At 40.5% G+C, this 16620-nt stretch overlaps 1 protein-coding gene across 1 annotated transcript in view; it reads right to left on the bottom strand.

The window, feature by feature from the left end:
* Positions 1-661: 661 nt before the first annotated feature.
* LOC144590910 (uncharacterized) overlaps positions 662-16620 on the bottom strand; it is a gene marked incomplete at its 5' end in the record, with an annotated part of 53803 nt that continues 37844 nt past the window's right edge. The window contains 7 exons of the mRNA XM_078395273.1: positions 662-676; positions 932-1102; positions 7259-7392; positions 9044-9169; positions 11083-11196; positions 13905-14018; positions 14335-14489. Of these exons, the coding sequence (XP_078251399.1) occupies positions 662-676; positions 932-1102; positions 7259-7392; positions 9044-9169; positions 11083-11196; positions 13905-14018; positions 14335-14489 (829 nt within the window). The remainder of the gene's footprint in view (positions 677-931; positions 1103-7258; positions 7393-9043; positions 9170-11082; positions 11197-13904; positions 14019-14334; positions 14490-16620) is intronic.

Genomic DNA, 16620 nt, shown 5'->3' with positions numbered 1-16620 from the left:
GAATGGTATCAAGTTCGGAAAAGGAGATCTAGGTGTTCATTAGTTACTGAAAGTAAGCATGCAGGTACAGCAGGCAGTGAAGAAAACTAACGGCATGTTGGCCTTAATAACAAGAGGAGTTGAGTATAGGAGCAAAGAGGTCCTTCTGCAGTTGTACAGGGCCCTAGTGAGACCGCACCTGGAGTATGTGTGCAGTTTTGGTCTCCAAATTTGAGGAAGGACATTCTTGCTATTGAGGGAGTGCAACGTAGGTTCGCGAGGTTAATTTCCAGGATGCAGGACTGTCATATGTTGAAAGACTGGAGTGACTGGGCTTGTCTACACTGGAATTTAGAAGGATGAGGGGATTTTATTGAAACATATAAGATTATTAAGTGATTTGACACGCTCAAGGCAGGAAACATGTTCCCGATGTTGGGGGACACGTCCAGAACCAGGGGCCACAGTTTAAGAATAAGGGGTAGGCCATTTAGAACGGAGATGCTTTCAAGAGAGAGTTAGCTAGAGCTCAAAGATAGCACAGTCAAGGGATATGGGGAGAAGGCAGGAACAGGGTACTGATTGTGGATGATCATCCATGATCATAGTGAATGGTGGTGCTGGCTCGAAGGGCCGAATGACCAACTCCTGCCCCCATTGTCTATTGTCTATTGCCTATTCTCTATTGAGTCAACAACTAGGTGACAAAATGGATTGAAGAATTATGCAATGCCTGGTTTGTTGCAACCAAAGCTCGGTTTGAAATTTAACTTTGATGCAAAAGAATGAATCTTCCAATCCCTTTAGAGTGCAGTGTAATTTCCCAGAAAGGGAAATGTTGTAATATTGAAAACTTAAATAAGTTTTAAAACATAATCGACTTATTCGGATATCCCCAAATTGTTTAAAAAAAAGCAATTCCAGTTGAAAGGTGAAGTGTGATCTTCCTTACCTGATAGTACATACATCCTGTTCCTCTTCTCATGTCAGCATCATCCCAGAACACAGCAATCATTGATGGCGTGTTAGGCAAAAACGCACTGAATTCATAGAATGGATATGCATATATCGATCGTACATAAAAATTGTTGCGTTGAAATACAATCAGCCCGTTATCTGAAAACTGAACAAAGGCAGTTTGTTACACAATTTTGCTTCATATCATATCATATCATATCATATATCTACAGCCGGAAACAGGCCTTTTCGGCCCTCCAAGTCCGTGCCGCCCAGTGATCCCCGTACATTAACACTATCCTACACCCACTAGGGACAATTTTTACATTTACCCAGCCAATTAACCTACATACCTGTACGTCTTTGGAGTGTGGGAGGAAACCGAAGATCTCGGAGAAAACCCACGCAGGTCACGGGGAGAACGTACAAACTCCTTACAGTGCAGCACCCGTAGTCAGGATCGAACCTGAGTCTCCGGCGCTGCATTCGCTGTAAAGCAGCAACTCTACCGCTGCGCTACCGTGCCGCTTCAGATGGATGAGGAGGAAAATCATTGCTTATGTTCTCTTGAGAATCATCAGTAATACTTGTGCCATGAGTAAAGACAGGAAAAGTTTAGATTGCTTGAGATGGGCAGCTAATTCCCCTCAATTGACTTTGTCACTGCACAGCCACTGGGTGTTATCCCAGTTTTTGCCACCACAGGAAAGGACAGCCATGCAAAGCCCACCAGCCTATCGTGACATCAGCAATTGGACACCGCAACATCACTGAAGGCCAAATGCAGTTTTTACTTCTGAAGAGTCTGAAGAAGGGTCTTGACCTGAAACGTCACCCATTCCTTCTCTCCAGAGATGCTGCCTGTCCCGCTGAGTTACTCCAGCATTTTGTGTCTATCTGCGGCTTTTACTTGATGTCCTGCATGAGAGGAGGCTGGAAATTTCCTACCAGGTCAATTGATTGATGTGATTGATTAAAACAGGATGATGGCCAAAAAGACATCCTGTTACTTGTTGACCACAACTGGAATTTAGAAAATGGCGGCGCGCACGGGCGCAGCAGCTTTTGGATCTCTGATATGGTGTTGTTTGATTGTATGTATAGTGAATGCAGTGTGTGTAAGAACCTGTTTCCAAGCAAGATACGCCTACGTCTACAGTCAGGCGGTCTTGCTAAACATTGGACTGCGGTGCCAGACCGAAGTTACGAGCACTTTCAACCGAGCTCATGACATCCCGCAGAACATAGCGAGGCTACCGGGATCTACCTGGATTGCGGCCGTACCAGGGAGGCGGCGCAGGCGGCATTGTGAGCGCAGGAGGAAGCGCGGTTGTCGAGCGGGCCTACTAGCTCGTCTGAGGAAACAGCCACACAAGCCACCGGTACCGAGCATCTTCCTCTCCAACGCCAGATCCATCGTCCACAAAACAGACAAACTGGAGCTGCTAATCGCTGGAAACTCCAACATCTGCTAATCCTGGACGCAGCAGTACAGCTAGTGGGGCGCTCCATCCACCGGCATGACAGGAACGGTGACTCTGGTAAGAGCAGAGGAGGGGGTCTTGTGTATTTACGTACACAATGACTGGTGCACTAACAGTAACATTATATACAGCCACTGCTCTCCCGATTTGGAAGCAATGACTGTTAAGTGCAGACCCTTCTATCTGCCGCGTGAGTTCACTGTAGTACTCATCACTGCTGTTTACATACCAGCAGATGCTAACGCCAGCATAGCTCTCACCCTACTGCATGACACTGTAAACAAACAGCAACAGGCTCACCCTGAAGGAGTGTATGTCATTGCTGGGGACTTTAATAAAGCATGCTTAAGGACAGTACTCCCCAAATTTGTACAGTATGTACAGTGTGCCACCAGGGGGGAAAAACACACTGGACCATGTTTATTCCAACTTAAAGCACGCTTACAGAGCAGTACCTCTCCCACATCTGGGTCTCTCAGACCACCTCACACTGCTCCTGATCCCAGCATACATCCCACTCAGGAGGCAAACTAAGCCAGACACAAAGGTTATAAGAACCTGGTGATCGGGAGCACTCACAGAGCTTCAGGACTGCTTTGCACGCACAGAATGGACTATATTTGAACACCAGGACCTAGAGGAATATACAGGAACTGTTCTGTCCTATATAAAAAGCTGCACTGATAATGTAACTGTTAACAAACACATCCGGGTATACCCCAACCGCAAACCCTGGATGACTAGAGTGGTACAGTGTCTTTTGAAAGCACGCAACTCTGCCTTCAAGTCTGGAGACAGAGCACAATACAGCACGGCAAGGGCTGAGCTGAGGAGGGGCATCAAAGCAGCCAAGGAGGATTACAAGAGGAAAATAGAGGACCATCTGACTCAGAACAACCCACGGCAGGTGTGGCAGGATTTACAGCAGATAACCAACTACAAGGGCAAAACATCTGTGACTCCCAGCGTGGATACATCACTGGCAGAGGAACTAAATCATTTATTTGCCCGTTTTGAGACTGCAGTGCCACACACAGCCATCCTGCCCCCACCATCTACTACACCCAACACGCTCACTTTACAGGAACACCAAGTGAGACGTGTACTAAAGATGGTGAATCCAAACAAAGCAGTAGGACCTGATGGAGTACTTGGTAAATTACTGAAAACTTGTGCTGACCAGCTCTCAGGGGTCCTCACAAAGATCTTCAACATCACCCTGACACAAGCCACCGTCCCATCCTGCTTAAAATCGGCTACTATTATCCCTGTCCCCAAAAAGCCTTCTGTCAGTAGTCTAAATGACTACAGACCAATAGCCCTTACATCGGTTGTTATGAAATGTTTTGAGAAACTTGTGGCACAACACATCAACGCCAACCTTCCTCCAAGCTTTGACCCTCATCAGTTTGCCTATCGAGCAAACAGATCTACAGAAGACACCATCAATACAGCCCTCTACACTGCACTGAACCACCTAGAGAGCCCGGGGACCTATGTAAGAATGCTTTTCATAGACTACAGCTCGGCATTCAATACGATCATCCCAGGCATACTAGTGGACAAGCTGTATAATAACCTGGGTTTTCCCCCATCCATCTGCGCCTGGATAAGAGACTTCCTCACAAACTGCCCACAATCTGTCAAGATCAGCCCCCACAGCTCCTCCACCATTACGCTCAGCACTGGCTCCCCGCAGGGCTGTGTGCTGAGCCCCCTCCTCTAAGCTCTGTATACACACGACTGCACTCCTATTCACCCCTCCAATTCAATCATCAAATTTGCAGACGACACAACTGTGGTCGGTCTGATCACTGGAGGAGATGAGTCTGCATACAGAGACGAGGTGTGTGCTCTGTCCAAATGGTGCGAGGCAAACAACCTCGCACTGAATACCAGTAAGACAAAAGAAATGGTACTGGACTTTAGGAGACACAGAGCGGTTCCTACCCCACTTCTTATAAATGGGGAGGAAGTGGAGAGGGTCTCCACCTTCAAGTTCCTGGGGACCACCATCTCCCAGGACCTCTCCTGGACTGCAAATACTACAGCGGTAGTTAAAAAGTCACAGCAGAGACTGCACTTCTTAAGACTGCTCCGGAAAAACAAACTGAAGGAGAATCTGCTGGTGACCTTCTACCGCTCCACCATTGAGAGCGTACTGGCATACTGCACCATTGTGTGGTATGCTGGCTGCTCAGCTGCACACCAGAAGGCCCTCCAGAAGGTTATTAAGACAGCAGAGAAAATTATCGGCCGTTCACTACCTTCTCTGAAGGACATCTCCAGCTCGCGTTGTCTAAACAGGGCCAGAAATATAATCAAGGACAGCACACACCCAGGATATGAACTGTTTGCTCTCCTGCCCTCTGGGAGGCGCTACAGGAGCCTAAGGGCCAGCACAAACCCACTTAAAAACAGTTTCTTTCCCTGGGCCATAAGAACTGTGAATGGAAACACTTGACTTGATGTGACTCTCACTTTCGTCGCACTTTTTAAATATTTTCAGCATTTTAGGTGTAAAACTCATTCATTGTTTATTAGGTTTTTTATTGTTTTTTATTGATATTGGTATTTGTTGTGTTGGTTCCTATGTTTGTACGATTGTCTTTGAAAGTTTTGCACTGTCGCACTGTTTCAGATGTAGCACTTCTAATTTCGTTGTACTGTTTGTACAATGACAATAAAGGCATATTAAGATTAAGATATTAAGAATTAAATCATTATCTTTTTGTTAATCCCTGGCAATTACAGTTTTGCTGAGAATTAATTGGGCAGATGCTAAAATTATAGGCTCCATAGAAAGTAGAACAGAACGACACAGGAACAGGCCCATTGGCCCACAATGTGTGTGCCAAACATGATGCCAAGTCCAACTCTTATCTGCCAGCACATAGTCCATATCCCTCTATTCTCTTCATATGCATGTGCCTATTCAAAAGTCTGTTAAATGCCACTCTCGTATCTGCCTCTACCACCATTGTCCGCAGCGAGTCCTAGACACTCACCACCCTCATTTGCCTTAGCCTGTACATCTCCTTTAAAATTTGCCCCTCTCACGATAAAGCTATGACCTCTAGTGTTCGATAGTTCCATCCTGGGAACAAAGTTCTGACTGTCCACCCTTTCTATGCCTCTCACAATTTTATGTACTTCTATCAGGTTTCGCCTAAACCTCCATCATTCCAGACAAAACCATCCACATCTGTCCAACCGCTCCGAATCCAAGCATCATTCTAGTAAACCTCCTCTGTACCAGTCCAAAGCCTCCATCTCTTTCCTGTAATTTGCGAGACCAGATTCCAACTGCGGCCTAACTGAAGTCCTATAAAACTGCATCATAATTTCCTGACTTTTATACTCAAAGCCCTCTACCAATAAAGGCAACCATATCAAATGCCTTCCTTACCACTCTGTCTACTTTTGTCGCTGCTTTCAGGGAGTTATGGACTTGGACCCCAAATCCTTCTGTACATCAATGCTGTTAAGGGTCTTGCCATTCATTGTATGTTTTCCCCTTACATTTGACCTCCCAACATCCAACACCTCAGGACTTGCTTGGATTAAAGTTCATCCGCCATTTCTCTGCCCATTTCTGTAGCTCCACTGGTAGAGCTGAGGTTCCGTTTCTGTCCCACCCAAAACTATCTCAAAGTAACATCAAAATTTAAACCTGTTGGTGTTGTATTAGATTTATGTAAGAAGGACAAAATGATGCCAAATGTATTTAGCGGATCATTGCAAAGTGATGTACCATCAAACTTTAAATTACAGACTCCAATTTGATTATGATCTTAGCATAAGCATGGGGACAACATCTACCTTCTCTCTATTTTGTCCTCTATGATCCTGATCAGTAATTGGACTGATGCTTTTAAAACGAGGTAAAATGGGGAAACCCAGTTACAATCCACTCTCCTCTTTCTTTCCTTTCACTCAAACTACCTGTCCTTTTCCAAACATTCATCAGCAGACCTTAACTCAGATGTGAATCATTTGGGAGGTTTAAGGAAATGCTGAAAGTTATGTGAAGATTTCAATACAACAGATGGAGGAAACCCTTTTCCAGTGGTGTAACCAAAGTACCGAATAGTTGCCTAAACATCAAGGAAGCAAATGAGGAAAATTATTTTTATGCATCACCACTTTCATTTAAGATGCTGAAAATATTTTTCAATATTAGCTCTAAAAGATGCCACAGATTTAAAATTGGAAAGGAGAACTTTTGCAGGGATCGACAGAAAGTAAAATATTACATTAATCTTTCATATTGCCTGTAGACTCAGGAAAGGTCAAGTGGTCTTTTTCTGTGCTGTATGATAATGTGACAAATTATACAGCAGTGGTCAGCAAATGGTCAGGAAGGAACTGCAGGTGCTGGTTTGCACCGAAGATAGACACAAAATGCTGGAGTAACTCAGCGGGCCAGGCAGCATCTCTGGAAAAGGATCTCGACCCGAATCGTCACCCATTCCTTCTATCCAGAGATGCTGCCTGACCCGCTGAGTTACTCCAGCATTTTGTGTCTATCTTCAGCAAATGGTTGCACCTTTTACCAAAATTCAGCACTCTGCAAGCAAGTACCCCTTTCAAAAACCAATAGATGGTGCTTAGGACTGGAAAATCTCTGTTGCCAAAAGCAAGGTTTGAAGCAGTAAGGTTTTCTGAGCCCCGTGCTTTGTGCTAATCATATCTATATCCTTGTGTTGCACATATGAATCTGTGCATAAAATAAATAGATGCAGTGAGGTGAGTTTTAAATAAGCATTTAAATAAGCAAACGAGTGTTCAGTTTGTATTATAAAATTGGCTATTGAAAATAAAAATCTTCAACTTACATATAATCTGTAATAAAAGACATTATCAAATGGAAAGCCATTTGGGATATTGATGATTGGAGAATTAACGTCCAATGCCTTTCTGTTGATTTTTGTATCTCCAAATGATTTTCCGTAATCAAATAGTCGTTTCTCTGTTTCAAGAAAAATTGAATGTAATTGTCATTTAAATACAGCTGCAAGTACATACAAAAGCAATATATGGAAGACGGTGGAAATCTGAAATAAAAATAGAAACTGCAGGAACTATTCAGCAGGTCAGGCAGCATCTCCAAGGGTGTTATGGTGATCTGCTAAATATTGTCATAATTTTCTGTTTTTATTTCAAATTAATTAACATAATTAATATGAAATCACATTGAACATTAACCCTTCACAGAGTGAGACATGAAAATGCAGAACTTTCTAATTGTTTATTTCAACAAAGGCTTTGATAATTTCTTAGGAATTATAGGTAGTTACTTTGAATGCCAAGCAGAAATAGACTTTTCAGTCCTTTATATGTGATCATCAAAAAAATTATTGCCTGTTAATTTAACTTAGTTGCACATTCTTTAATCTAATCTGAACTGAACTAAACTAAACTGGTGTTGGAAGGAACTGCAGATGCTGGTTTAAACTGAAGATAGACACAAAATGCTGGAGTAACTCAGCGGGTCAGACAGCATCTCTGGAGAAAAGGAATAGGTGACGTTTCAGGTCAAGACACTTCTTCAGAACTGAACTGAACTGAGCTGGTAATGCATTACAGCCTCTGAGTTTGCTGCAGTGATGTTGATTATGTGCAATGCACAATTGGTGCGCTTTGCAGCACTAATACTGACTTGGCAAATGGTGTTGGCTTTAAACATAAGACCAGGCCTTCACACTAGTTTATTAGTTCAAGGGCCCAAGCATCTGCACCTGCTGAGAACTAGCAGTTTGATTTGTTTTGGATAATGCGAAGAGATTGTGCATTAAGTTTACGTTTCAGTTCAATTTTGCTGTTTTATTTGAAATTGTGTAAAGGAGGCCTGAAGTTCACGACTCTCGTACACATAATGCATTTTGCATCATGTGCTTCAAATTAACAATTTCCTGCAAGCATGCCCAAAACTGGCCTGAGTTATAATTCTGACATTTCATAAATGATCTGTGAGTAAATTATATTGTCAGCGTTTCTAAATGCAATGTTATTTTAAGGATAATCATAGATCAATATATGCCGATAAAAAGGGCACATTGTTCATTCATAAATTATGGCAGAAGTTCTACTAAACCAATGAAATATCAAAATTAAAAAATTAAAAATAAATTTACACATTAATTAACTTCATTATTTTAATCAAAGCTTTACTTTACTTTTTCTCATTTGGCCATAATATTTAGGGTGCTATTTGGCACTTTAACTTCAATTTCAGGGAAACATAGAAAATAGGTGCAGGAGGAGGCCATTCGGCCCTTCGAGCCAGCACCGCCATTCAATATGATCATGGCGGATCAACCAAAATCAGTACCCTGTTCCTGCTTTCTCCCCATATCCCTATATTCAGTTAGCCCGAAGAGCTATATCTGACTCTCTCCTGAAAATATCCAGTGAATTGGCCCCACTGCCTTCTGTGGCAGAGAATTCCACTGATTCACAACTCTCTGGGTGAAAAGCAGTACCAAAAGGTAAAAAATCTTTCATATATACATTTTTAGTATATAAAAATTACAATTTATCGACAAAGATTTGTAATCATAAAACAAAACCGTGAATATATTGGTTCCAATAATTAAATTAATATTGCAATGAAACTGTACCTCTGCAAATGAATCCATCACCTTCGTACCCTTCCCTGCAGGAGCAGTTGAACGATCCAAGTGTATTTGTACAGATCCCAGCACGCCGATCACAGTTGTGAGTATTTAGAGCACACTCATCCACATCTGAATTAGAACATAATGATGTTAAAAATGTAAAAACTTATTATAAAATAATATGATTTAGGTGCTTCATTTATGAATTAATAAAAAGTTTCAAAAAGTATGATCTAAAAAATTATGCTCTATATTACAACCATTCCCAAGAAGTCCAGATGAGAGATTAAAAATTCAGAGCAATAACTTGCAATATGTCAAAGCAATGAAACTCGTACACAGTTATTTAGGCTGCTTTTAGGATAGAAACGTTAAAAACAAATTATCCTCCATCATAACAGTGTTTCTGGGATCTTCATGCCCTGCATTATTATTTGTGACAAGAGCACAAGTGATGCATTAGTGAGAATTACATGAAGCTATCTCCTCTCTGGAGTCCTAGAGCCACACAGCATGGGATTCACCCACTGGCCCACAGTTCCCATGTCAGCCATAAATTACCTATCTAAACAAATCCCATTTCCAGCACTCTACTCGATGTCTCTAGTCTTTTCCTCTAAATGCTGCACTATTCCTTCAGGAGGTGCACTCTAGATTTCACATCCTCTTGGTAAAAAAATCTTCCTCAAGCCCCTTCAAAATATCTTACCCCTAACTTTTACTGATGCACCTTATTTTTGGGCACCCACCCAAATGGGAAATGTTTCTCACTGCATACACTATCCAAGCTCTTCACAACTTGGTATATCTGAATCAGGTCACCCACAGCGCTCTCTCCCAGGAAAACAAACCGTTGTCTTTGATTTTCTGATAAATAAATATGACAATATTTCTTGCCGGCTTTTTCTTCAATTAAAAGATGACTTAGAAATTCATCGATTCAAAGTCCAGACCATTGAACCTAGACCACAAAATATCTGATCTGGATAGATGTAATAGATATAGAGGACACATTTCTATTTCTCCTCAGTTCCACCTCAAATATGCCAAATTTAAAATTCTGGTTCTGGATCTGGATCTTGATCTTCGACCTGTCTCTTACTTAAAAGTGGAGTTCAAGCTTTGCGCAATACAAGCAATATGAACCGACACCAAATAATTCTCAGAAACATTCACTAAAATAAATTAATAGATCTTGGAGAGAGTTAATCTCTTATTGGAGTGGCTTCAGATAATGGTGGAATATGAATTATTTTATACATTGACCAGTTTGTCGTTTGCAGAGTTTTGTTCGTACTTGGGAGAGATGATTAGTTATAGCTAAGCCAGCTGCCAATGATGTGCTGCCAATAACAGCCCCTGTTATACCAATGACCTTGTCCATCATGTTAAAGTGAAAAGAAGTTTTCAGTATTGCACTTGCATTGGTGGAGTGGAATCCAAAACATTTTTGTTGTACACCTCTATATATTCCTAACAATGGATTAGCTCTGCAGCCATTCCTATTTAAATGTGTTCAATAATTCTAAGTAGCAGTGAATATATGTACAACTGATTGCTTTAAGAAATATCAAAACTGTTGTTATATTTTGCCTTGGGTGGCAGGCACAGTGATGCAGTTGATAGACCTGCTGCCTCACAGTGTCAGAGGCCTGGATTCAAACTTCAACGTTTGCTTTGAGCTTGCATGTTTTCCCAGTGACTGTGTGGGTTTCCTCCAGGTGCTCCGGTTTCCTCCAACGTTCCAAAAATGTATGGGTTGGTAGGTTAAAATTACCATTGCGAATTATCCTGAGTGTGTCAGTAAGTTGTAGTAAGAGGGGATTGTTAATGACAATGAGGGGAGAATAAAAGTGTAAAGTTCATGTAAATGGATGGTTAATGGAGGGCAAGGAAGGGCTAATTTCCATGCTGTATCTCTTTCTGACTCCTTGACTATGCTTTCATTGTGATTTATGTGAGTATTACTACCATTGTATTTATGTTTAAATAATAGTAAATCTGATTTATGTAAATAAAGTAAAATATATCTTCTAACAAACCTGTTGTGCAGTCTTGACCTTTCCAATTGTCAGGACATATGCAAGTATAGTTGTTAAAGCGGTCCTGGCAGACACCTTCATTTTGGCATGGATTGCTAAGACATTTACTAATTACTGTTTTAAAATAGAAAAAAAAACGTTAATCAGGTAATTGAAATATAGAAAAGGATTTATTAAATTAACAAGACAAATTATTTTAGTCAGCAATTGTTTACCAAGCAAATTTTCATTTGATAAATTAATTCTGTACACTGCATTTTCCTCTTTGCTGTATTCTATTGTGTTTGAGTTTGGACTGCTTGTATCTATGTATGATATATATGATCTTTTTGGATAGCATGTAAAATGAAGCCTTTCACTGTACCTGGGTATATGTGAACTTAATAAACCTAAACCTAAGCATTTGTTTAAATTCCCTTTTAATTTTTCTTTTTGCTATAATCTGCATTATTATTGCCTTGCACTATCCCAGCCTTCCGTCAGTTCTTATGGAAGGTCATTAACCTGATACATTAACTTTATTTTTCTCATCACAATAGCTAGCTGAGTGTTTTCAGTATTTTCTGTTTTAATTTCAGATTGTCAGCATCTGTGATATCTGCGATATACTTCTACACGTGGAAAATGTTGGAAACATTCAGATGTGTTCCATTCTTGTTCCTGAGATCAGCATTACTTAAAATCGGAAAGGCATTTGCATTAATGTTATTGATAATGGTCATACTCTGGAATTCATATTCAAGAGAGTAAACAAGTCAATCTGCCTTAGAAGCTGTGCAATCAAGATTTTTTTTCACCGTACTTTGTAATGTAAATAGAAATATTGGGAATTTAGATGTAGAGAACGAGAGAGAGAGCAAGAGACTGTTGATGTTTCAAGGCTAAGACTTTACAGAAAAACTGGTAACAGTAAAAAGATGTTGCAGGTTTAAGGATACCGAGATATTGTGAAGAGGGTGAAGAGGAAGCCTAAATGAAAGGCTTGTGAGAGCTCAAGATGGAGAAGATATTAAAGAGGAAAAGATATGATGGCAGATTGAGAAAAGGGGAGGAACAGCCGAAAGAAATTATGGATCTGGATGAGATGTAAATGTGAAAAAGCATTAGAATTATGAAGTTCTGTGCAGTTCTGATCAATACATTACATAGTCCATAGAACAGGAACAGGTCCTCCAGCCCATGATGTCCATGTCAAACATGATGCCAATTAATCTAATCCCTACTCACTGCACATGATCAATATTCCTCCATTCCCTGCAAATTCATGCCCCCATCTAAAAGCCTCTTTAATGCCACTATAACACCAGCTTTCACCACCACCCACAGCAGCAAGATCCATGTGCCTGTAACGCGGAGTAAAAAAAACTTCCCCCGCATATCTCTTTTAAACTTTCCTCCTTTTACCTTAAAGCCAAGCCTTCTCTCTTTGACATTGTCAAAAGATTCTGACTGTCCACCCTATCTAAGCCACTCGTTATTTTATTTACTTTGATCAGGTCTCCTCTCTGCCTTCGACGCTACAAGAGAGAACAGTCCATATTTGTCCAATCTCTCTTTATTACTAATATTCTCTAATCCAGACTGTATCTTGGTAAACCACTTCTGCAAGCTCTTCAAAGCCTCCACATCCCTTCTGTAATGGGGTGAACAGAACCACACAGAATAATCCAAATTTGATCTGACTGAAGTTTATGAAGCAGCAACATGTGTTCATGTTTCTTATACTCATTGCCCCAATCATTGAAGGAAGTATACTGTATGTCATTTTTACATTTCACCGTGCGACATGGCGTCGTTGCAGTAGAGCTACTGCCCTACAGCACCAGAGAACAGGGTTCGATTCTGACAATGGGTGCTTGTCTGTGCAGAGTTTGTACATTCTTCCCGTGACCTGCATGGGTTTCCTCCGAGATCTTCGGATTCCTCCCACAGTCCAAAGACGTACAGGTTTGTAGGTGAATTGGCTTGGTATAAATGTAAAAGTGTCGCCAGTGAGTGTAGGATAGTGTCAGTGTGCAGGGATCGTTGGTTGGTGCGGACTCGGCTTAAATCAGTTTTCATTTGTGCAATTTATTAATCAATTGCACAATATTTATTCAATTAAAAATATATATTGAAACAGATCTGCAAAAACCACTGTTCCGATGTACATGTTTGTAATCAATGCTATTTTGGATACCTTTCTCAAGAGGAGCAACAAGCTATTGGTGAGTGAATGTTAAATGTTGGCTCTCATCACAGCTCCCCTTATTGTACTACCATGTTTACGCTGCTTCAAGCACAAAAGCGTTATTGCAGATCAAGTACGAAGGGATACTCAGAATGGCCCTAAAGGAGAGAAATCTTGGATATCATTGTTTTTTAAGAAGTCCTCTCCTTCAGTGTCCATTGGATATAAGTCAGTGCGTCAGACAACTCCTTTAATTCCTAGAATATTAGAGGCAATGAGTTGTGAGCTCTACTTACAGGAGTATCACATTCCCCATTGCAGCTAATTGTTTGAATGCACCAAACAGTCATCTACATTGTGGAAATAGTATTTTGTACATCATGGTTTGAGTTAATAGCAACAAAATCAGATGACTTAGATCATGCTAGAATTGGCAAAAGATCTTTTAGGAGACACGTTTGAAATATTCTGCAGAAATACAGAGAAGGGCAATAAGGTTATGCAAAGGTCTAATAAAATTTGCAGCAGTAATAGGTGTAATAGGGAATATTATTTATGAAGCAATTAATATATTTTATGAGTATTCTTTGCACACTATCTAACAATGAATTGTTTCCTTAATAAATTGTACTGAAAATAAATAAATTCCCACCACTTTGACAATATCGATTGGTATATCCAAGCAAACAGACGCATTGAATGTCATCTGCGTGATCAATGCAGGTCGCTCCATTCAGACATGGTTGGCTGAAACACTCGTCAATATCTGAGAAGTGAAGAAAAATAAAATTAAAAATATTCAAAATTATTTGTTTCTACCAAAAGGTAAGCGACTCCAAATAAACCAAGGACAGTGAAACATGTGTGATGAAATCACTCAGATCTCTACACAAATTTAAATAATTGTTATGCCATCTTGGGTACAGATAATTTTCTCTAAGGAAAGATCATCATTACCAAATACTTGGCAGATAGAGGTTTAATATCTGATTATGTTTGTAATATGACAGTGTCCTGCATTGTAGGTTTATGAATTTTTTCAAGCTTTACAAAAACGGTAGAATTCAGAATGTACTGCCTACCAATTTCACAGAGCGTTCCTGTGTAGCCACTTCTGCATACGCATTGGTAACCTCCTCGTATATTTGAACATGTTCCATTCATACATGGGCTAGAGAGACATTCATCTATGTCTGGAAAATGATAGTCAAAATTAATATCCATTTGGTTCAATGCTCTTCAAAAATAAAAAAATCTAACTTGCATATGTTGTTAAATTGAATCCACAATTACATAGGCCTTTTACATGGTTTGTAAATAGGAAGTCCATTTTTAATGTGAACAACATGTTTGCCTGAAAGTCGAACTGATATGGAAATATCGTAGCACTTCCTCTTCATTTTTCATGAAAAAAAATGTTGATTTAGTGGGTATATCATTTTTAAACTTCCTGTAAATGAAGTGTAAAACTCACAAGGTTATTATGACCATTTCTGTTGGAGACCTGGATATTTTTTATGCAAGAGGTGAAGCAATTAGTATAGAAAAGAGTGATTTAGGGAATGGGGATCAAGTAGTTAAAGCTTTTATAAAAGTTAAAACAAAACCAAAAAAGTTAACTGCAAGTATAATAGCACCTCATATTTTGCTTGGGCAGTTTATAACCCAGCAGAATGAATATTGATTTCTCTAACCTCAAATAACCCTTGCTTTCTCTCTCTCCTCATTCCTCCCCAATCCTCGTTCAAGCAGTCTGAAGAAGGGTCTTGACCCGAAACGTCACCATTCCTTCTCTCCAAAGATGCTGCCTGTCCCGCCGAGTTACTCCAGCACTTTGTGTCTATCTTTGGTGTAAACCAGCATCTGCAGTTCTTTCCTACTCAAAGGTTCTTTTGTTGATGTCAAATCTCCTTAAGCTTACCTTCTAAACATAATCAGCCAGTAAAACCATCAACACAATCGGAATGAAAGAAATATAGAGTAAACATGAATTTTCAACCTATTTTTCCTTTGCTCCTTATTACAAAAACTTCAGATATCATCTCATTAGTCAGTGTGGTCTGAAGCCAGTATGGTTAATAACATGTGCTGCTTGACAATACGGATAAGCTCCTTGACCTCAGAAGGAAGTTTTGCTTATGTGCCAAACTGAACAGTTCAAGCTGTTTAACCAAAATTAGCTTGTACACTTATGTTACAATGCTTAATGAAATTGAATACCACACCTAACAGAAGCACATAAATTAATGAGAAGCATCGATAGGGTTGACAGGATGAAAATTGAGGTGAACGCAAAGGGGTTCGTCTTGATACACAAGAGACTGCAGATGCTGGAATTTGAAGCAACAACCAATTTGCTGGAGGAACACAGCCGGTCGAGCAGCATCTATGGAGGGAAGTGGATCTGCAGCATTGACTGTCCATTTCCCTCCACAGATGGTGGTTGACGTGCTGAATTCCTCCAATCATTGTTCTTTGTTCATCTTCATGCTTGAGGGAGTAACATAGATGAATCTGGGATTCATATTATATGGTACAGTGCTTCAATTGTAGCTTTCAGTGTCTGCATGGTTTAGTTTAGAGCTACAGCACGAGAACAGGCCTTTCGGCCCACCGTCCGCACCGACCAGCGATCCCCGCATATTAGCGCTATCTGACACACACTAGGGACAATTTACACTTACGCCAAGCCAATTAACCTAGAAATCTGTAAGTCTTTGGAATGTGGGAGGAAACTGAAGATCGCGGACAAGGGTACAAACTCTGTACAGACAGCACCAGTAGTCGGGATCGAACCAGGATCTCCGGCACAGTAAGCGCAATAAGGCAGCAGCACTACCGCTGTGCCACCATGCTGCCCCAAAATTCATGGTGGTGATTCTTTCGGGCACACTCTGAAATTACCTTTGGGCCAATCCCAGGCAAAACCTATAAGTAGTGAAGTATCACCTATGCTGCATAGTGGCATAACAATGCCTCACTGTGCCATGTCATGTGAAAAGGTATATCTTATTGAAAGGAAGAATTAAAAGCCACAGTTCAAAACAGGAAATTCCATGGGATCAGAAAAAGGGTTGAACATTTTATATTGATTTGGTGTTTTTTTTTGCTTGGAACATTTGAATTTGGAATTGCTAATGATGAAAGAATACGTCAAGGGAGACTTGAGTGAGAGAAAGGTTTTGGACTGATCTGCGGAAAGTGGTGCCAATGTGACCTAATACTACAGAGACAAAACACAGTTGAGATATCGCATATTAGATAAAACATGGTTTATTTCTGTAAGATGGTACACAATTAACCTGCATGCTGGAGAAGGACAACAGTTGAAGTACTAGATTCAGAGACTTAGATTCATAGTTATAACG

This window comes from Rhinoraja longicauda, unplaced genomic scaffold, assembly GCF_053455715.1.
Source record: "Rhinoraja longicauda isolate Sanriku21f unplaced genomic scaffold, sRhiLon1.1 Scf000393, whole genome shotgun sequence".
NCBI classification, from domain to species: domain Eukaryota; kingdom Metazoa; phylum Chordata; class Chondrichthyes; order Rajiformes; family Arhynchobatidae; genus Rhinoraja; species Rhinoraja longicauda.
The sequence above is the reverse complement of the archived record's forward strand: the minus strand, read 5'-3'. Positions and strand labels throughout refer to the sequence as shown.